Source organism: Marmota flaviventris, chromosome 11, assembly GCF_047511675.1.
Source record: "Marmota flaviventris isolate mMarFla1 chromosome 11, mMarFla1.hap1, whole genome shotgun sequence".
Lineage (NCBI taxonomy): Eukaryota > Metazoa > Chordata > Mammalia > Rodentia > Sciuridae > Marmota > Marmota flaviventris.
In genome coordinates, this window is record NC_092508.1 from 4,045,327 (window position 1) to 4,067,083 (window position 21,757).

At 52.5% G+C, this 21,757-nt stretch overlaps 1 protein-coding gene across 1 annotated transcript in view; it reads left to right on the forward strand.

Annotated features, from left to right (window-relative positions):
* Positions 1–21,757, forward strand: part of Iqca1 (IQ motif containing with AAA domain 1) — a 125,262-nt gene that overhangs the window by 78,837 nt on the left and 24,668 nt on the right. Inside the window, exons 13-16 of the mRNA XM_034637405.2 lie at positions 2,672–2,739; positions 4,531–4,613; positions 12,641–12,748; positions 16,250–16,449. Of these exons, the coding sequence (XP_034493296.2) occupies positions 2,672–2,739; positions 4,531–4,613; positions 12,641–12,748; positions 16,250–16,449 (459 nt within the window). The remainder of the gene's footprint in view (positions 1–2,671; positions 2,740–4,530; positions 4,614–12,640; positions 12,749–16,249; positions 16,450–21,757) is intronic.

Below are 21,757 nucleotides of genomic sequence, written 5' to 3' on the forward strand. Positions count from 1 at the left end.
AATCACACCCCGGGGGGCAGAACGTCTTTTTATTTCATTCAGTTAGTGTCTATTGAGCACCGAGGCCGGGTGCACAGGGAATACGAAAGACAGCAAGACTGAGATCTGTCCTGCCAAAAGCAAGATTCTGGCTACGGGACAGCGATGTTCCTTGGGTGAGCTGTCCTCCGCCCTGACGTCCCGGGGTGAGGTCCTGCCTCTTGCAGGAGAGAGAGAGCTCAAGTCCCCGACTTGTTCTAATCACAAAAACCTAAGGACACAGAAGTTCCTAGAGCAGCCTGGAGTTCCTGGCAGGTTTGGCTCTCCTCCCGAGGGCTTGGATATATAGATAAAACTTGCCACATTTAAACAAGGATAGGATCAGCAAAATGGCAGAAAAGGAGTCCATCCTCACTCCCCCAAGAAACACCGATTGATCAACCACCCACAGGCAGGTGGATCCTCATAGGAGCCTGGAATCCAGGTGAGAGGATGCAGCACCTGGGTGAGGTGCAGAAACGAGCAACACTCTGGAGGGAGTAAGAAGAAACGTTTCATGTTGTCCAGGTCCTGTCCTTGCCCTTCCCAAGCCCACGGGTCGCATCACGGAGGCCCACTTGGCCTGCGGGGCCTCCCTGTGGGGTGGGTGAGAGGGGAGCTCCTGACGCCACCACAGATTTGTGCACCTGGACCCAGCACCGCAGGCCGACCCACAGGCCTAGCCCAGGAAAGATCCAGAGTGTATCACTACAGAAAATCACCAGCTCACCAAGGAGAGCAGCAAGAGCGAACCACAAAAGAAACAGAAAACAGTTAAAGCAATAGCAAGTCCTTATCTGTCAATAATGTAAGTGCATATGGATTAAACTCACTGATCAAAAAATACAGAGGGACTGAAAGTCTGTTTTGAAACAAGAACCAGCTGTGTGCTGCCCACAGATGGCTCCTTTTAGACTCAAGGACACGTAGAGGCTGTGTGTGGAAGGCTGGGGAGGACCTCATGCGAGTCCCCACCAAAAGCAAGAAGAGGCTTCACTTCTGCAGAGCAGACCCTGAGTCAAAAGCAGCCACAGAGACCAGAGAGGTCGGTTCTCTAGAAGACGTGGCAGTTAACGCCATCCTACGTCAAAGCGCACGAATGTGTGAAGCAAGCGCTGACCTCCTAAGGTCAGCCTGCAATGGAATAGCACTCTTGACAGATGAAGAGGATTGATAGGATGGAGAGCTGGCGATTGGCTTCCAGGGTTAACAGTGGGGCGTCTTGGAAGGCAAGGGGGCAGCAAAGGGCCCCTGAGGGACCGTGCCCGCTGTGTCCTCATGGAAATGTAGTGCACTTGACTGTGGGTGTTGACGACCTGGCCGGGATCCTGTGAGGCAGTTCTGCAAGACACGGCTACTGCAGGAACCCGGGAAGGACCACGGGAGCCTTCTATGGGTGGCTCTGTTGTTACCTGGAAAGAAGATTCTGAAAAACCAGAGACCATGACAGAAGCGCAGCTGTGCGGTCATGACCATGAAGCTCCATGTTGTGATAGAGTTTGAAAGAAGCCAGTGTGTGGCACAATCCCACCTCCAAGAGCCTGTGGTGACTCAGCCAGGACAGAGGTGACGAAGATGTTGTGTATTTTGAAATGTGTGGAGGTTATATGTAAGAGCTCAATGCAAAATCAGACCAAGCAATAAAAAAGAGGGAATGGGGAACCCACAGGAGGGGTGGAATGCAGAGCACCCAGGGGTACGATAGTGCCTGGCGTCTGTCATGTCTGGGAAACATGCTCGCTTGAGGGGACCTGGGCTAGAAGGTGACAAGAAAGGAAGCCCAGTGCTGGAGTGCCTTTGCACACAGTGCCTTGGAAGTCCAGCTCATCCTGTAGGCCGTGGGGAGCTTCGGAGTGATATTGTAAATAGAACTCTGAAGGGACCAGTACCACCGAGAGGCTGCACTGGGAGCCTGTCCCTCCAGGCTGTCACAAGGATCCCAAAGCCAGGTTCCTTGGGGACAGGAGCTGGACAATTGCCTGGCCCTGAGGGCTCCCAGGTTGGGCCGGTTGCTGACAGAGAGGTGATGGGGCATCGCCCTGGTCCATCTGGGCTGCTAGGACAAAGTGCTCCAGACCGGGTGATCGATAAAACAAGAGAAGTTTATTGCCATGAACTCTGGAGGCTGCAGACTCCATAGGGGAGGCTCTTGGCTTCTGAGATGGCCCTATTAGCTGTGAGTCTCCGTGGCAGAAGAGGTGACAGCTCTCTCTGTCCTCTTCCACTAGACACTAACCCTGATCATGAGGTTGGAGCCCTCTTAACCTGATTGTCTTCCAAAGGCCCTACCTTGCAGGACGGTCACCCCAGGGCCAGCTAGACCATGGTAGATTCAGAGACAAGCACAGCCCAGTTCTCTGCCTGTGCCCAGCTTATCTGTGCCAGAGCTCAGAGGACAGGACGGACCGCTGGGGCTGATTTGGAATTTGGCCCTGTGCAGTTTCACAGAGAGACCCACCTTCTGTCCATAGGGACCACATCTGCGGGGCCACGGGGATTCCCCAGGCCACTCCCTCCCCTCTGGAAACAGGGCAGCCCTGCCATCAATGTAACGCGAGCGCATCCCGAGTGCATCCTCCCCACCCACGACCCCAAGGAACCGTCTGCTCAGCTGATCTCTGCTAAGTGGATGGTCACTTCCATTTCCTTACAGAAAAACAAAGGGAAGAAAGGGAAACGAGGGAAGAGGGGGAAGAAGGACAAGGACCTGACGGCCGACAGGTGAGGAGAATGGTGGCAGAGAGGGGGCCAGGAGCCCTGAGCAGCGGGAGGGCGCCCCTCTGTTCCTCGGCAGTGTCGTGGAATGAGCAGATCTGGGGGAGCCTCCTGCAGCCCAACAGATCCCAGGTTGGAAGGTGCACAGCACGAGGACGCCCAGAGGCGGACCTGGGTGCCGTGGCATCGAGCTCACGTGGCGTTTTGAAGTGTTAAGATTCATGCTGGGGAGGGGGGTGTTCTTTAAAAATTGTTCAGGAAATAACAACCCGAGGAACCTCCAGAGGACACGCCAGGGTAGAGAGAGTCTCAGTCCTCCCCGGGCCTGGCCGCCCCTGCTGGGCTCCCTCCAGCTTGTTGCGGGGAGACCAAGGGGAGACGGAGTCTGCCAAAGAGGGTGCTCCATTCCTCGAGTTTCACTGTTCCGATTCCTAGTGAAGGATGGCTTTAAATGCTGAGGTTTTAAAGCTGAAATGGCTCTCAAGTGCTACAGCATTGAAAATAAAGAGCACGAGGGGTCACATGTTAGGGAGGAAGTACCCTAACAGGAGGGTGTCGGGGACCTTCTGAAGGGATCCCTTGCCTGCTAGGTGTTTTGCTCACAGTGGACGTAGGGGGCTCTTTTTTGGGTGCCATACCCCACCTGCCTACAGCCACCACCCAGTTAACCCCTACAGGAGATGAGTGCACCATAACCAATCGCTTCACCCCAAACGTCCTTGCACTTTCTCACACAAGCTTTTTGGGGACACCTCGTATCTAAACCATAACAACGCCTATGGTATGTGCCTAGAGTAAGTAAGAATTCAAGCTAAAACACTGCAGTGGGTATCTCGTTGATGTAGATTAGGTACCGCTACCCCCAATTCCATTACCTTTAGCCCTTTCCTAATTTTCAGCAGAGGGTGAGCTATTTTTAAATATGTTGAAGACTGGAGGTCACACGGGTCCCAACAGCACTGACCTTCCTGAGTCTCTTTTGTCCCTTGGATCACAGAACAGTGGGAGAACTGCTGGACAATAGCTTTATTTATAATTTATTTATAATAGAAAGACAGGTGGGGTGGAAGGAAAAGAAGAGGAAGCATCGTGCCGCCCATGCTGAACCATATTTGAGCTGACTATCGGAATTCCCACAAACCCCACCTGACATCGCTGGGGGTGGCGGCCGTTAAGTGGGACCCTGCGTCCATTTTTGTTGGGTGGCATGAATCACAGTGTGCTGGCTCTGTGCCAGGCCCCTCTTTGAGAAGTCATTTTGGCACCTTAAACACTGCAGAAATGTCCGCAGCCTGCTAGAAGCCGTTCCCCACGCAGCCTTACACTTCACCTTCCGTGTAGGAGAGATCTCCAGCAGAGGCCTCGCTCCTGTACTGATTTCTTTCAAACCATCATACTGTCAGGTTAATAGGAAACACAAATTTCACCAAGCGTTGATGATTTCCCACCGCGGGCAGGTGCTGACTGAATAGCACGTTGCTAGCATTGGGTGATTTCTAATTCACATTTGTGCTATCACGAAGACTGGTGGCCACCCGGCTGGCCTCAGCTACCCCGAGATATAATCCTTATTGATGGAAAACACCCGATACGCACATGGATGAGTGAAAGCTCTATTTTTAAAGGCCTAATTTACCCCCCAAATTGTAGAAACACCTCAAAAGTCCATTCATTTGCATACATGCAGATGTACTTTGAATAGATGTGGTCGAAGTTCTTGGCTCATGTGCTGATTGACAGAAATACTGCTGACCCCCTGTGTGGGCTGCTGATGTAGATGCTCTGCTTTGTCCCCAGGACCATCGAGTCTCTGTTCAAGGAGCTGGTGGAGGAAGGCCTGCTGATCCAGGCTCAGAAAGTCAACCTCTCTGATTACATTGGTAAAGTGCCCCAAGAGCAACCCTGAGGTCCAACAGTGGGAAATATGTTTCATCTTAGTCTTTGTCCAAACAAACCCCGCCATGGTAGCCTTTGGCAGACATTTGTCAGACTGAGTGATGGGAATAACCTAAGGGGGTGCCGTGAACTGACCCCGGTCCAGTGCTGCCCCTGACATGGCAACAGCGGGACTTTGTATCCTGCCTGCCGAGCTCCTTGGCACGTTCTTTCTGGCATAACCTGAGGAGGAAATGAAGTGTGTGTGCTTCCTGACCAAGCAGAATGCCCTGGGGCAGCCTGGTGCTTCCACAGTCCACACCCTCCCAGCAGGAATTCCACCCGAGGGAGCTTCCAGGGAGGACAGGGAGGTAGAGAAAAGGAGGAGCGTGCGGACAGGGGCTATCACAGCCTTCAACTAATGGTTTTCTGTTGGTCTTTTATAACCTGGAAACACAAAGCTTAAGATGCCCCGTAACTTCACCATCCTAATGCCAACATTACCTTCTCCTGGAGAAAGTCCCTCCAGTGAGCGGGGGTGTTGTCCCATGTCACCACAGGGGCGTAGACTGCCGCCCAACATATACGTGCAGCTCAGTTTCCCCGGGCCTGGTAATGTCCTCCACGACTGGGTGACTGCCCATCTCTTGGTGCTCCTGCGACCCTTCCCTCTAGATGTTTCCTGGCCTTTTCCGCCCGGCTCAGCCCGCAGTTCTTGGGACTCTGAGCCGCTTTGCAGGCTGTTCCTCTGCTGAGCTGCTTTGATGGTTTCCCCATCATTTGATTTAGGTTCACGTTTTTCACAGGAAAACTTTTGAAGATGCAGTGTCCTTCTCAGTGTTTCCCACTGGACACAGGGTACCACTCTGTCCCATCGCTAGTGACATCAAGTTGAACCACATGGTGAAAGTGCTGTCCCCAGACTTCTCCACTGGGAAGCTATCTTCCTCTTTGTAATTACAGAATAATATGGGGTGGTGCTTGGGGCTCTGGAGATGCCGACCCCAGCTGCCTCTCGCAAACACTTGTGGCATCCACTGGTGACTTTTGTCTGCGGCAGTCTCACTGTGATGGTGGTAAAGTGGGGTTCTTTTCCCATCACTCCTCCTACACTGAAAGAAACCATTCTTCTGTAAGAAAGTATGGAACCTTTCTGAATTGTGGTGGCGTCAGTGTAGACGCACGAAGTCTCTCTGTGATCAGCGTAGTATAATCTGTGTCATTGTTCACTCTAATAGAGCAACTAGGTACCAAAAACCCTCAGGCCTCCCTTACTCCAAAACTAAATGACAAGATTTACTCTTAACGGCTGGAGAGGTGGCTCAAGCGGTAGTGCACTCACCTGGCATGCGTGGGGCGCTGGGTTCGATCCTCAGCATCACATAAAAATAAAAGAAAGATGTTGTGTCCACCGAAAACTAAAAATAAATAAATAAATATTTTTTTAAAAAAATATTTACTCTTGAGCCTCAAAGTACAAGCCTTGGGGACACTGAAGGACCTGAGAACAGCAGAGCCTCAAAGTAACCAGCCAGCACTCACTGAAAGGTGCCGTGGGCTGGGCAAGAACTGAACTGAAACAGAGAGGCGTGCCCATGGCAGATCAGTGCAAAGGGCCGGGGCCGAAGCAGTCCACACTGACAAACTCTGGGAGTGACCTCCGCTGTGCCCTTCTTAGACGGGGCTCCAAACCCAGGAACCTCTTGGGAGTAGAACCAAAACTGAGCAGAACAGGGAAAATAAAGATGAAACAGAAGAACAAAAGCATTGGGAGAGGGGACCGGAGGCAGAGGCTGACTTAGAACAGGCCCCGTGTTTCCACATACATGATCAGCAGGAGAGGAAGATTTGCAAAACTAGAAAAGCCATCCTGAGCCACATCTTCTAGAAAAACAGACAGTTAACTCACATAGATTTTAGCAACAGAAAACTTCAAGGTCAGAGCCCACATAAAATTATCCTAGGAAAAATATCTCAAAAAGACATTGCCATAGAGCAGAAGCTAATAATATATATTAAAATTATAGAAGACATGTAAGAACAGCATGAAGTAGAATTAGAAAAACTCAGGAATGAAGTGGTAAAACTCAAGAAATAGTATTAATAAAGGAAAAAATATTTTAGGAAAAAACTGATTTAGATACAAGAGCTCATAAAGAACAATGCTTTAAGAGAGAGAAAAGGTAAAAGACAGAAATTTTTAAGGTAAAATTAGAAATGAATAGAGATTTTTAAAAATTCAGAAGAACCTGTCAAATACTGAAAACAGACAAAGAAGGTCCAACATACAAAAATGTCCCTGAAGAAGAGCCAAAGGGGAGCAGCAGAACACTACGGAACCAAACTCATGAGACTTTCTTTAAAAAAAGACGTGAAAGCCACATCAGGAAAGACCACACTGCATCTGGGAGCAGGGACTCAGTTTCACCAACACCAAGCACATTCTCTAAAAGTGCCTTGGGAATCAGTGGCCCATAAGGGAAAGGAAATTAGATGAACAGCAGCACTTTATATCAGAAGCAGATGAAGCCACATCTTTGAGATAGTCAAGCACAGTAAATAAGATTCGAGGATTTTGAACTCACCCAAACTCATGTCCACATACACAGGACACAAGCTCCTAACTAGGCAAGAACTCAGTGTATTTTGCCCATGTGCCCATCTTGAGGAATCTACTAGGAAGGAGCTACCTCAGTGGAAACGGAGGAGAGAGATCTGACACCAGGGCTGGTGGCAACCTGCAGGGCATACTCACTTTTGAACCTGAGACCAAACAGGGCCACCAGGCAGAGTGTGAGTGCAGAGAGCCGTCTGCTCTGACAGTGGGTCACACAGCCACAGAAACCGGGGAGGAAGAGCTGGTACACACAAGGGCTTAGCGCCTTCAGTATCCTGGGCAGTACTGGTTGGCATGAGAGTGGGTGTCTATGGGGGTGGTGCAGCATGGGGTAGGCAACTGAGAAGTTGTGGGGCCTGCCACCCACCCCCATGTCTTGAAGACTGAGAGTGGGGTGTATGTGTTATGTAGAGGGAATTGGGGAAACTGGAAATCCACTTCCAACCCACGGGGTATTTCTATCTCACACTGTTAAAGCACAGAGGCCCAATTCCCAGGAACTGATGGATACTTTTAAGATTCTAAGATTTTAAGATGGATACTTTTAAGGTAGGGCGACCATGATGAACACCAAGGTGCATGGGCTTCCCAGCTCTGTCCAGTCAAAACACCTAGAAAGAATGGCCTCCTGGCTCTTGGTCCAGGCAGGACCAACCTGTAGCCACAAAAGCCCCTGGCCTTCGGGTTGTGTCCTTAACACTCCATTTCCCACTGAAGAAGCCAGCACTTCTTGGAGAAATGGCCAGTGCCAGACAGGGCAGGGGACACAGAGAGGAGCCCGAGATACCTCCTGCCACATGGTGACGAAGCTGTCAGAGATGACCGGGCTCACGGCAGAAAACAGGTTGAAGAAACTCGTTTATGAAGAGACAAGCTGACAAAAGTTGAAGGAAACAGGATACAAGTTGAGGGAGCTCCTCAGGCCAAAGGGGGCCGTACTGAGCTCAGTGAGGATAAGAAATACGATGTATTGAAATCCATAAGACATATTTTTATTCAAAAATTCTTAACAACATTAAAAAAACCCTAATTGTCATCTTCACAGAGTACAACCAGAGGCCAGTTTATTGTCTTACAAACTGGCAATTAGAAAGATCCAAGCATTTGCTCTGTATGTCCTCACCACCGGGTACCCCAGCAGCAGGTGAGGGGTGTCTTCCTTTTCAAAACCATTCCAGCTAACCGCCAAGGTCAAAGGGAGTCAGGGCATCGCTGTGCTGCTACCCCGGGAGTCCAAGCATGGGAGGCTGCTAAGCTCTGCGGAGGGCAACCCCCTGACGTCCTCCCACATGAACCCGCAGCCTCCCCCGGGGTGGAACCCAGTCTGACGGGCCTGCAGACCCAGCTGCCATTCTGCTGGGGCTGTCATGATGGGAAAGCCTCTGATCCTGGGACAGCCCCAGCTGAACCTCTCTGTCTTTGGTGGCTTTTGGCTTTTGTTCCTTAAGTGGAGCTCAGTGTCCTTCACGCCACGCCCTCGGGTCTGGAGAAGGACTTGAAGTCTGGACACTCCTTTGCTCATTGGTCACTGGCTCCCCAATGTCTTTCTGATTTGGGAACAGAGCAGTTCGTGCCTGGAGCTTCCTTCGCCAGCCAGGCCGGACAGACTTCCCACGTAAGGGGAACTGGAACCAAATGATTGCAGGCACCTCTCCTCAGTCCGATGCCCTGATTTTGATTGAACTTCTCGGTTTCTCTGTGACACCGGCACACAGAGGCGCGGCCTGGCTGGTTCCGGAGCAACCTGTTCTCTGCACAGCTGCGTGCTCAGAGCCCTACACGGTGTCAGGAGGGCACCCTACAGGCTGTGCCTCCTGGCTGTTCCTCCAGGCAGGACAGACAGGCAGACCTGGGCTTTTCCAGCAGTCCAGACCAGATGTCCAGCCATGCTCCACAGGGCTGGGAGTCACTTTGGGAGTCAGGATTTGTAGTCCCGCCCCACTCCCAGCACCACTCAGATCCCTGTCACCATCCCCTTCACAGCAGATCTGGCTGCAAGAGATTGAAAAGGAGAGGACAGAACCAGAGACGGGTGGGTGGGCCTGCAAACCTAGCCCTTCCTCCCCGCCCCTCGCCTCCCCAGCTCACCAGTCCGCACCCCTCCCAGGCCTCACTCTACACTGTCCGGTGTCCATCTCCATACGCTGGCCCCATGCCCAGGAAGCCCACTCTGAGGTGTGCCAGAAACAGCACATTTCCTCACAACCCCCAAACTGCCAAGTCCTTCTCAGGAGCCCCATCCCACCCCTAGGGACCAGCAAGCTTCCCAGTTCCCAGTGGGACCAGAGTGCTACAGAGATATTCTGGACATTAGTGCCCATGAGGACCTCCTAGGCCACCAGAATGCAGGCTGGATGCCCACTGCTGGACCCTGGCCAGACTGGGTTTCTCCCCAGGCTCCACCTTGCCTCCCCGAGAGCTTCCTGTGCCACTCCTGTAGGGTGGGGTGATGGCTACCACCGCCTGGGAAAATCTCTATGAGTTCTGAGCATGTGGCAGCAGAGACACCCTGGCCAGCCGCCGACACCCCTCCTGCTGTCTCCAGTCCCCCGTCGGCTCAGTGCACTCCTGTGAAGAAGGAATTGGCTCTGTGGCGCCCCACATGTGCCTCCCAACCATCCACGTCACAAAGCACAACGCACAGAGAAGGCTGGCCACTGGCTGAGGAGAGACAGAGAAGGGTTTTCCCCTAGATGATCCCGTCAGCACCAGGCTTCAGAGACAGCTGCGTTTGGTTGAAACTGAGCCCAGTTAGTGTTTCCCACATTCGCCCTGAAGTCCATCCCCTGCCCTGAAGGTCGGAAGACTCAGCGGGTTCCCAAGCGCCCATCCCTGGGGGTTCTGGCTCAGGTCCTGTGCACAAGAAGAACATCCCAGGCAGCTCCCAGGCAGGCTTGGCAGAGCCGCTGCAGCAGAAAGGACACAGGAGCACCGAGTCTCTGAGACGCGTGATGTGGTCCTCATCGTCGCCGGGAAGCTCTGCGCAGGAGACGGCTCACCTGGGCTCTCTCTAGCTCTGCCTGGTCCCTAGAGCTACCGAGGGTTCTGGCGTGCAGGACGGGCTGGATCAGGCTGGGGATCACCACTCAGCAAGTCCCGAGTGCCTCTCAGAGGCTCCCAGCCAAGGAGCAGCCTGTTCCAGGGAGCCTCCCGTGTCCGCTCACCCATGTCGGAGGGGCTTGTTTAAAGACCCAGCATTGTTGAATAGATTGTTCCATTTCCTTCTTTCTTACACTGTTAGGGACAATGGGAACATGTGGGGCTGATTCATTTTCATTCTGTGGGTATTTTTGTTTCTCTTCACTGGGCTCTTCCACCCTGATTCTCTTTACTGTGTGCTCATCAGGGACGATGTGCAGAATCACCTTGGCAGGTCGTGGCTGGCTTGAGGAATGCCGGCTGGTGGCCTCAGGTCCTGGAGGCCAGTGTGAGGGTGCAGGTGGGTGACCTGTCCAGCCTCTGCCCTGCGCAGGTAGCTGTGGCGTCTCTGGGGCTCGTTGGTGTGAAGCGGCATCGCCCATCTGTCTCTGCCCTCCTCTGGGCATGGTGTTCTCCTTTTGTGCCTCCGTTCACGTCCAGTTTCACCTTTTTGTGAGGACTCCAGTCCTATAGGATTTAGGGTCCACCCTGATGAGCCCATGGGCCAGGCCCCTGTTTCCACAAGGTTGCATACTGCGGTTCTGTGTGCAGAAACTGTCCAGGGCCAGGGCTCAGCCCAAGGCAGGGTCCGTTTCTCCCCTGTCTTGGGCGTCTGGGCCCTTTCTCACATCCTCTGTCTCAAACACCTCTTCTGCTGTTTTTCTCTTTCCTCCCTTGTGGAAGGTCTGGTACCTGTGCAGGGAATCCAGAACTTTCTGAGCTCTGGAGTGGGTGGGAGAAAAGATTACGGATCCCCCACTGGGCAATCACCAAACACATGGCTGGTTACAATTAAGCCCTTCGATATCTTCTAATTAAACCTGTAGAGATTTATTTCTGTATTATTCCTTCGGCGTCCCCAGCATGGGGAAGGGCTCCAGTGAGGGCACGTCTGCCGTCTTTGGGTCTGGGCTGAGGACTTTCAGGCAGTCAGCTGGAGAGAGGATGGCTAGTATGTGCTTTCCGAGTAGATGGAGCCTCCTAGCTTGGCAAACCGCCTGGGCGATTGGCACCTTCACTGTGTCAGAACCAACACTCCCTAATTCAATTTTATATGATCTGCTTTAAAAAAAAAAAAAAAAAACATTAGGTTCTGGAAATATGGTGAGTGTGGTCATTAATATGGGTTTACATAGCAGGAGAATCAGGGTCACTTCCCTATCCTCTCTAACGACGTGTGTACTGTTAATAAGGTCTGGGTTGAACGGGAGCTGCGGGACCTCTCTCCTGGTGAAGGCTAAATTAACCACTCTGGTATTTATTACCTGCTCATTAAAGAGCGTGGGCATCTGAAGCCCTGGTGGAGGCTTCATCATTACTCATCCCTGCACCCCACACCTTGCCCTTGCCAAGGACTCTCTCATTCAGAGGCCTGTAAGCCTCCCTCTGTTCTGTGTTTTAACCCTACTGTTCTTAGAATTTGCAAAAGTGCATAAGCTTTTGATACTTTTTTGTGATTCATACGCTGGTATGCTCTTGCATTCCTTAACCTCATGTAGGAAACCATCCCAGACACTGCTATTCGTTCATTGAATATTTTTACTAGAAATTCAGGCACAAATCAAGAGGATCATATGATCGTATAAAGGCCCATCCTCGTGACAAATGGAGACAGCCAAACTAATTTTCTTGGTGACCTTATCTAAATTAGTTAGAAAATAACGCTTCAGATTTATGGCTGGTTACAATTAAGCCCTTTGATATCTTCTAATTAAACCTGTAGAGATTTATTTCTGTATTATTCCTTTGGCAACCCTTCAAAAATGATAAAAAATGTAAATGACTATTACCTTCAAAAGGAGATGTTTCTATTTATCCTAAATTAGACTCCTACCCTTCCTTTCAAATGACTGCATTTTAGATTTCAGATTTGCACTGCTGCAAAGCAGATTCCACATGGGTCTGAAATAATTTATTTTTTAAGTTTGTGCAAACGTTATATATAATCTCTTAGAATATAAATAAAGCAAAACCCACTGAATTTTAGCTTCCTTTGCATGTCCCTCGTTTAAAAACTTTATCTCATTCCCCAGAACCCAATATTCAAATGTTATGTGTTTAAATATTAGGTTAGTGTAGTCACCAATGTAATTCCCAGTTAATTACAGGTAGGACGGTGGTGTCCCCTGGCTTGGGTGGCTCTTCGAACCGTCCTCTAGATAGACGTGTTCTTCACAGTGAGTCTCCATAGCCCCACTCTAGTCACCCTGCAGGGTGAATGAGTGCTCTCCCACTATTTCGCTCTTCTGTTCCTGATCCCCATTTCTCTCCTCTCAGGTGAGTACAGCTACCTGGGGACCACACTCCGCCACGTGTCCATAGAGCCCATGCCTTCCCTCCTGGACGTCCGACAGCTCATCACGCTCTACGGGATCTTGCCTCTGGGTAAGGACCACTGCGCCTTTCCACACGCGGGTGGTCCCAGTGTGGATGTTCTTTGCAGCTTTGCTTCTGCTACTGATATTTCTGAGTGAGCCTCGCTGCCCTTCGACAGTGCGTCCCCAGCATGGGGAAGTGCTCCAGGCAGGGCACGTCTGGGCTGGAGACTTTCAGGCAGTCAGCGGGAGAGAGAATGGCTAAAGCAAGCACCTCAGTTAAAGTGAGTGGCATCAGAGGAAGCACTGGTGGCCATGGGCCTCTGTGCGTGCGCTTCTTCACTGCTCCTGAGCACAGGCAGCCTCTGGGTCCCTGGGCTCACCTGAGGCTGGGCCAGCCCCCCGAGGTCCACTCTCACTGCTAGCCATAGTTTGGCATGCTTCCTCGGAGCCTGGGCAGCGCCAGCCTGTCAGGTTCTTCTCCCCCACCTCCGCTGCTGTCACCCCGGGTGTGCCCAAGCCACCTGGAGCAGGGGCAGCGCCCCAGGGGACAACTGTGACACAGAAGTCTCACCGTCTCCTTTGCTTGCAATGGGAGTAGTTGGAGCACCTCCGATCTAAAGAAGAGCTTAAGCCAATTGGCAAGAAATAGTTAAGTCCTCTTCTAACGTCACGTCAGACACAGTAAATGGAACCTGGGCTGATGTTAACATGCACATCCCAGCAAGTAGATGGATTGGGGGCAACAACTCAGTGTCTACAACCTATAATATTCACAGGGTCAATGTAAGTAAAGTAGCAGGTTGGACCTCACACTCATCCCAGTGTGTGGACAGCCCACAGCACGCAGGGCCAGCAGGGCTCGGGCTGTGGATGTGAGGGGCTGTGGGGGGTTTCCTGTGGGAAAGCCTCTGTGAGGGGTGCCCAGGAAGCACTTCCCCCACCCTGCGCTCCTTCATCAAAGGGCCCGCTGTCCTGCCGGCCCTTCTGGGCACAGACCCCACGGGGCTTTTCTTCCGACAGAGGTTTCGTGTCATGTCTGGAATGTTTAAGAAGCCTTCAGGTGCTTAATTTAAATTTCATGAGTTGTCTGCAAACCAGAGGAACCCAGAAAGACCCCCACAGCCCCCCCAGCCCCCACAGCCCCCCCAGCCCTCACAGCCCAACACCTGTGGCTGCCACTCGCCTTCCTAATGTATCAGGGGAAGGTCATGTGTCAAAACAGTATCCAGTTACAGAAAGGAATGTAGGGTTTCTTGTTTTCTGGGCTCTGATGGTTCAGGTCCTTCGTGGTGGCCACTGCCCCAACTGACAAACGTGGCCTTTCAGAGAAGCCACACAGCCACTCTTCACACCAGACTGGGAAACAGCCCCATCCAGGGCTCTCAAGAACAGGTTTGAGGCTCCAAAGCCGCCTTAGTAGGTAAGAGACAGCCTGGTGTCTGTCAAAGAACCTGACACCCACCGGGAAGACCTGGGAGAAAAGGCCCGGAGGGGACGATTCCTGAGCAGAAGCATGGTCCTCAGTGGGGATTCAGCCATGGCCACTCCCCACCACGCCATGCAGGTGGACTCCGTGACCGCCTTCCAGATGAGCAAGCATCTCCAACATGGTGAGGGGTGGGAAGAGGTAACACTGGGATCAGGACCAGAAGCCTGGCCTTCCTTGCACTCTGCAGTCCTCCCCCACCAGAAGCTCCCGTGGCTCTCGGCCACCCCAGCAGCAGCAGGGAGAGCCCTGCTGACTCCCAGGTCCACCCGCCCACCTTCAGCCTCCTTGGGTCACCTGGCTCCCAGGTGCAGAGGCCTTCCCGAGCCACCCTCTTCGCCTCTGGGCCGTCGGCCTGACCCTCCTCTGGAACGTGACTCCAGCACGTCACACACACCTTCTCCGGCATCTCCGGCCCAGGTGCTGTCCTGGTCCTGTTCCTTCCCCCTGCACCTCTTCCAGCCCCTGGCCCCTGCAGTGTGCCATGCCGGCCACCCTTCAGGGACCCCGACCACTGGTGGCATCCTTCTCATGCCCCCTCACTGTCCATCCCCAGTCACCTTGCCTACTGGAATCACTCACCACAGGCCTGTGTCACTGTGGCCCCCCGGCTGGAGCCTCCTCCTCAGGTCAGCCTTGTACTGGAAACTTCTATCACCACGTGGTCAGCCTTGGCCAGCTCTTTGCCCTTTTAGGCCAGATGTTAATGTGCCCGTATAATTATGATACGCTTTTCCTTTTCCTTTTTCTTGTACAGGAAATTATGTAACATACGCAAACACGATTTTCACGAATATCCACCGTCCTCCACATGAGCCAGCCCTCTGTAGGGTGACACTGAATAGCGTGTTTGCTTGTTAGCGAGGGATGGGGTAGTGGAAGTGAGGAAGGCACACGGTTTTCCCCGGCAGGGGAGGGGTGCCAGGCTTTCCTTGTCCATTCAGCCCCGGGGTGTGGAAGGCTGTCCAGGGTCCAATTCCTTTCTCACTATGCCCGGTGCCCGATCCGAGCTCTGCTTGCCTTCTCTGTGATGGAGACTCCCCACCCACAGAGATGGGCAGTATGGTTGAGAACACAAGGCAGGAACCTTGGAATAGTGACAGTAATTCAAGTCACTTACTACCCAGCGTCAGTCTGACTGTGCTGCCCAACAGGACAAAGGCCAGGGAAGAAGGAGGAAGCCGAGGCTACTTCCTGCCTGGGTCTAGGCACAGTCAGCACCACTAAATGCTAGGAAGGCGGCTCCAGGGACCCTCCTTGGCCCACTTCACGGACTCTGTCCCCACCTTCCTTCCCAAGCCTGCAGGGATTTGTGCTGTTGCTGGGAGGTGGAGAACCCCTAAAGAAATAAAAGTAAAAATCCAAGAAAAGCTACCCCAGGAGTTCAGCTTAACGCTGGGAGTTAGGGAAGGTGTCGGGGGAGAGGAAGAAAAGGAGGTATTGAGTGACCACTGACCCTAGGGCTCCGACCCAGCTCTGGTGTACAAACCAGAGACGCTGCAGCCCAGGGCAGGAGCCACGCCCAGGCTCACCTTCTTCCCATGGTCATCACGGTGCAGAAACCAGGGCCACATGAGGTGCCAGCCCTGAGGCTCTCAGTGAAGGACCACTAGTGTTCTTGGCAGGTGTTATGGTCTGGATGTGAGGTGTCCCCCAAAGCTCACAGGAGAGACAATGCAAGAGGGTACAGAGGGGAAATGGGTGGGTTGTGAGCGCCTTAACCCAATCTGTGAATTAATCACTGGTGGGATTAACTGGGTGGTGATTGGGGCAGGGTGTGGCTGGAGGAGGTGGGGCGTTGAGGGTGTGGCTGTGGGGTCTGTATCTGTGTCTGGCAAGTGGAGTCTGTCTGCTGCCTGTCCGTCATGTGAGCCACTTCCCTCCACCACACTCTTCCACCTTGATGTTCAGCCTCAGCTGGAGCCCTAAGGAATGGCGCCTGCCTTCTGTGGACTAAGACCTCGGAAACCTGGAGCCCTCAAATAAGCCTTTCCTCCTCCACAGTTGCTCTGGTCAGGTCTTTCAGTCACAGCAGCTGATGGAAAGAGCAGGATTTTAGAGCCTCTGCCCCCACCTTCCCAGGGTCTGCCGCCGTGCATGAGAAGGCTCCCTTGGTGAAGTCCTTGCTGCTGGCTGGGCCGTCCGGGGTAGGGAAGAAAATGCTGGTCCACACCATCTGCACGGAAACGGGAGCCAACCTCTTCAACCTGTCAGCGGCCAACATCGCTGGGAAGTACCCTGGCAAGAACGGCCTGCAGATGATGCTGCACGTGGTCTTCAAGGTACGTGCTCCGTTTCTCTGGCTCGGATTCTCCACCCTCTTTCAAATCACATTTTCAAGTCCTGCAGATAACTTTTTTAGGCCAACAAGCACATCTCTCTTTAACTTCCCCATTGCCTCCTCTGTCAATTCATTGGTTGCCGCCCCTGGCTGAGCATCCTGCGATTAGGAGCAGCTTCGTTTTCCGTGTAAACACCCTCCTGTGCCATCCAGACCCCCCACCAAACCCTTGCACAGCCCAATGAAAATCCAATCCACAGTCTCTCTCCTCAGCCCGCCCCGCCCCGCTGTAATAACATGTGTCAGGCATTCGCACTTGGGCTTCGTTGCTCATGTGGCATAAACTGCTGGGCTCCGGCGGCTCCCGAGCATCAGCTCTTTCCTCGGGAGACCTGGAGCAGCTCGCGGTACGCTAAGCAGAGCAGGGATGTGAAAAGGCAAGGGCTCCGCAGGGTCTGCTTGGTCAGGCTCCACGTGGGAGGTGGTGACAGATCAAACATGCACGGACGTGGTAAGGACAGCCACTGTAATCTGAGTCGTGTTACTACCCAGTATCGGCGGTTCCTTCTCGGCATTCAGCTAATACAGCCTTCCACAACTGAGTGAGTGAGTGTACTGCGGTTTCACCCCTTAGCCACTGTCCTCCTGACAGCAGCGATTGCTGGACTTGAGAGCAGAGCCTCTGCCTGCGTGGACTTCCGACCTCTCCCAGGCGGAAGCGCCCTTAGGAGATGCATCCGCTTCGTCACTGTTTTCCTGATTGCTTGGTTTGTCATTGTGAAGTGTCCCTGGAAATGACCCTTGTCTTGAAGTCTACCTGTAGTCAATATTTATGTGGAGGTAGCCACCCCGGCTTTCTCGTGCTTACATCTATGTGTATTTTATGATCTTTTATTTTCAATGTCTCTGTGTCTTTAACGAGCACCTCTGTAATACTACAAAGCTGCTTTTTCTTATTCAGTCTGACAATATGTGTCACTTAATTGGTGCACTTGCTCCTTTGTATCCATCCATCTTTGTGACCGTTTCCCTGTCTATTCTCCATTGTCCTTTTCTTTCTTATTCTGCGTCTCCTTTCCTTCCTTCCTTCGGGTCAATTCAGCATTTTCCTAGTAGATCCTGTCAGTCCCTCCGCGGTCCTTTCAGCGGTGTGTCCACTGTATTGCACAGGGCTGCTCTAGGTTGCGCCCACCAGGCTCTCCACGGTCCGCGTGGGGTCGGTGTTGTCCCCGACCACATGCCCAGCAGCGGCACAACCCCCTGCCACCCTTGCCAACTCGTAGTTCTGCAGCTAAAATCAAAACTACAGTTGAATGTTGCTATTTTTGCCTCAAACAGCCATTGGTCTTTAAAATCAAAAGAGAAAGAGCCACAGTCTCCGTGGTCTCCAGATGTCCACCGCCGCAACACCCTGGTCCCCTGCAGCTGTCCACACTCCCGCCGGCCTGGCTGCCCTCTCCACCAGGGAGCTCCCTTAGCACTTCTTTCCGTGCCGATTTGCTGCCAGTCCATTTTCTTAGCTTTCATTTCTTTCTCTTAAAAGTCTTTACACTGTCCCTAGCTTTTAAGGACACTTTTGTTAGACATCGAGTTCGGGGTTGACATGTTTTTCTTTCAGCACCATGAAGACGTCACGCGTGGCCTTCTGGCCACCACTGCCTGTGGCGAGGAGTTGCCGAGCTGGGATCCCTGCTTCCCGGGGGCTCTGCCCTTCTCGGGATGGCTCCGAGAGTCTCCCTTATTTTGGTTCCTGCCTGTTTGACCGCGCCGCACCTGGCGTTCCTGTTGCCTCTATTTACTCTGCTTTTGACTCAAGTGCATCTTGAATCTGTAGATACATCATTCACACCAAATCTGGGGTGTTTGGGCCATTGTTTCCTCAAATATTTTTTTCACCCATCTTCTCCCTCCTCTCCTAACCCTCCAGTTAGACATATTTCACCTTGATTCTGCTCCCTAGGTCTCTGTTCCCACTGGATAATCTGTCCCTGTGTCTGCGTTTACCTGCCCTTTCCTCTATCATCCCCAATCTGCTGTTAAACCCATGGTGTAGATTTTTTAGTTTTGGGTACCTTTGTTTCTAATTCTAGAACTTGTGTTCGCTGCTGGGGGTTGGTTTTCGATGCTGAGCGGCACTTCTCCATCTGCTCATTCATTGACCATCTTTCCTCTAAGTCCCTGAACCTCCAAGTCCCTGCCTCGCAGAGCTTGTCCGCTCCTTCCAACGCAGCACCATCGCGAGTCTATTTCTGCTTGATTGCTTTCTCCTGGACCATGTGTCACATTTCCCGGGTTCTTTGTGTGATTAATAACTTTTTACCATATGTTAGACATTGTGGATGATATGTTGTCGAAGTTCCCTGGCAAGCCGAGTGTGGTTCTGGCAGGCAATTAACTTACTGGCTGATGAACTTGAACTTGCAAGGCTTTGCTCTCTGTTTCCTTAATGTGGTCTGTTTGATTTTACCCTCAGTCCAAGGTAAATCCCCCAAGCCGGGGACGTGGTCTTTTCCTCAGCTGCAGTGGAAGAAAGCCCCTCCAGGCTCCTCCTGTGGCACTGACTCAGCGGTTCTTCCCTGGGCCTGCTTTTCCCTGAGCCTCTGGGGCTCTCCGGCTCTGTGTGCACACTTTGCAGGTCAGCTGCTGACCTGAATGAAGGTGAGCTGGCAGCTGAAGCCAGGCAGCCTGACCTGTGCCCTCTGTGTGCTTAACCAACAAGCTAAGCACCAGGTCTTAGAGGAAAAGTAACAGAAACCCATCCCTTGCCCAAATGAGCACCCAGCCTTGTTCACTACAAACGTCAAGTTGTAGGGACACTTAGTATTGTTAGGTGACACACAGAAGCACACAAATATAAAAGCCTGAGCAGTTTTCAAGCATCTATGCACCCCACCTTGCTGGGCTGTGGTTGCCTGTTAACTCATCAACACTCACCACAGCCTGGGAGGCAGGCACTACTAACACCGTCCCATTTGACTGATAAGCAGACTGGGGCACAGAGCATTTAAGTAACGTCCTTGGATGGCAGTGCTGCCCTATGACCCCTCAGGGTCCAGCCCCAAAGCCTCCAGTTTCATAGCTCTGCCGGAAGTAGATCCTCACGTGTAGCCTCCTGAAGTGGGGCTGCCGGCCCAGCCCCCGCTCCTGGGGGCCTAGGAGCTCCCGGTGTGCATCTGGGGCCCAGCCAACGACATGATCCTTGTCCCAGGAGGTCATTTGTTCCGGCCGCTGGGAGGCTTTGTCTCAGTATCAGATAAGCTATGTTTGTACTTATCAGAATGATCACAAACTGACATCGTGTGGACCACGGACCTCGGATGTCAAATTATCAAAACGTGGAGCAACACATTTATCTGCCTGGGCCGCGTGTCAGAGTTCGGGACGCTCACCTCGTTAAACTCCACCTTTATTGTGTGTATAGCTGATTAATGAAAGACACCAAGGTCTCGGGAGTGGGAGTCATTCAATTAAAACATGTTCACAGTGAGGCCACTGTGCGCCAGCTTGACTGACGAAGCAGCTATTTGCATTGCAAAGAGGTTTTGCTTTTAATTAACCAGAGGAAAGAGAGAGATTCTGCTTGTGTTGATAAGTCAAGGGCAGGAAGCTGAGCACGTCTCTGTGATATGTGAACCCAGGCCGGAGCGCGGCCCAATGTAGCTCTGTGGGACTTGCCCGAGGTGAAGGGACAACTGGGCCTGATTCTGCCTCACCTCTTCCTGCCAAGAATTCCTGCCATAGAATTGACCCAGAGAGCAGAGAGTGCAACTGGTGGGAGACTTCCTGGCTTCCAGTCTGACTGGTGGCCCCACCTCACCCAGCCGCCTGAGCACCCCGGGGAAGTCGCAGATTTATTATGTCACCACCACGAAGTCCAAGTCCTTTGTTAGGGTCATTAGCAGAGAATTCTTTATTTCACACTGAACTCTAAAGGGCAGTAAGTAGCAGGAAGTGTTTCCTAAAAGAAATTGTGCAAGTCAACAGCGCTCACAGCAAATGTCCCTGTGACTATACGCAGAAAAGAAGATGTGTGTCTCGGAAATATTAGAAAAATAGTCAATGAGTATTTCTTAATAGCCAATTAATAAATATTTGGTGTGTGTGGGATGAATATTTAAAGTATTTGTGGACAAAGAAGTTAGCAAGGCAGGGCCATTACCGAGGACTCCCCCAGCTCTGGAGCCCCCGGGTCTCCGTCCCAGTTCATGGGGGCAGAGGAGCAGAAGGGGCCCTTGTTGGCCTCTAACAGGAGCAAGGCACTGAGGACGGTTATAACGCTTTTCCTTTTAATGGTGCCAAACCCTGCCTGGGGTAGGAATTAATGTTCCCATTTTACAGACAAGAAAATTAAGACTCAAGAGTACCAGATCGACCCACATACAGGAGAATCAGAGCCTGGAATCTGCCCTTGAGCCCGGGCCTGACTCCACCCTGCCATGCTGGCCCCTGCTGCTCCCTGGGGGAGGCTCTCCTGCCCTGCCCCACTTGGGCTTCCTGGGCCCGAGTGTCAGCAGGGAACACTGAGCTATTGAGTCCTTGGGAGCGTCCACAGGATCCCACTTCCTACCCAATCCCCCTTCTCTAGAGTCCCCTCTTCCCTCAGAATGGCCTGACTCTCAGGCCTCTTGGCAGAGTCAAGGGAGGCCAGAGCAGAGCCCAGAGGGAGGCCAGCAGGGGACTCACTGGCCTGCACTCTGGGTCTTGGGACAGATGCTCTCTCCTCTGCGGTGGTTCTTGGCCCTCCTCATTCTCCTTCTGCACACTGACCTGGCCCTCTGGCCCACGTGAGACCAGGGCTAGGAGACCAGAGCTAGGGGCCACCCAGCCAGGGGGGATGGACGTGCTGGTGCACACTACCTGCCTGTGCAAGGTGAAGTTCAGCAGGAGAATGCAAAGGCCAGCACCCCAGCCCAGCAGAGCCCATCAGAGGGGCGGAAACAGGAGAAGAGGGAGTGGGCAGTCTGGTGACGCTCGACTGTGACAGTTGAGGGGGCTGTGACAGCCCTGAATGGCCTGCTGGGGGAAGGCCAAGGTCACCTTCCACCGTGGGATGGAGGCGGTTTCCGACTGAGGGAGGTGCAGACTGGTGTCCAAACCTTCCACTGTTTGTTGTTGTTGTTGTTGTTTTGCTTTTTGTTCTTTCACACAGACTTTATTTTTCAGAATGGTTCTAGATTCGCGGCAAGATTGAGCTGAAAGTAGAGTCCCCATACATTCCCGTCCCCACATGTACACACACGCCCCATTAACACCCCACAGTGGTCAGTGCCATTTCATCACCCAAAGGCCACACTCCCTTAAGACCTGTG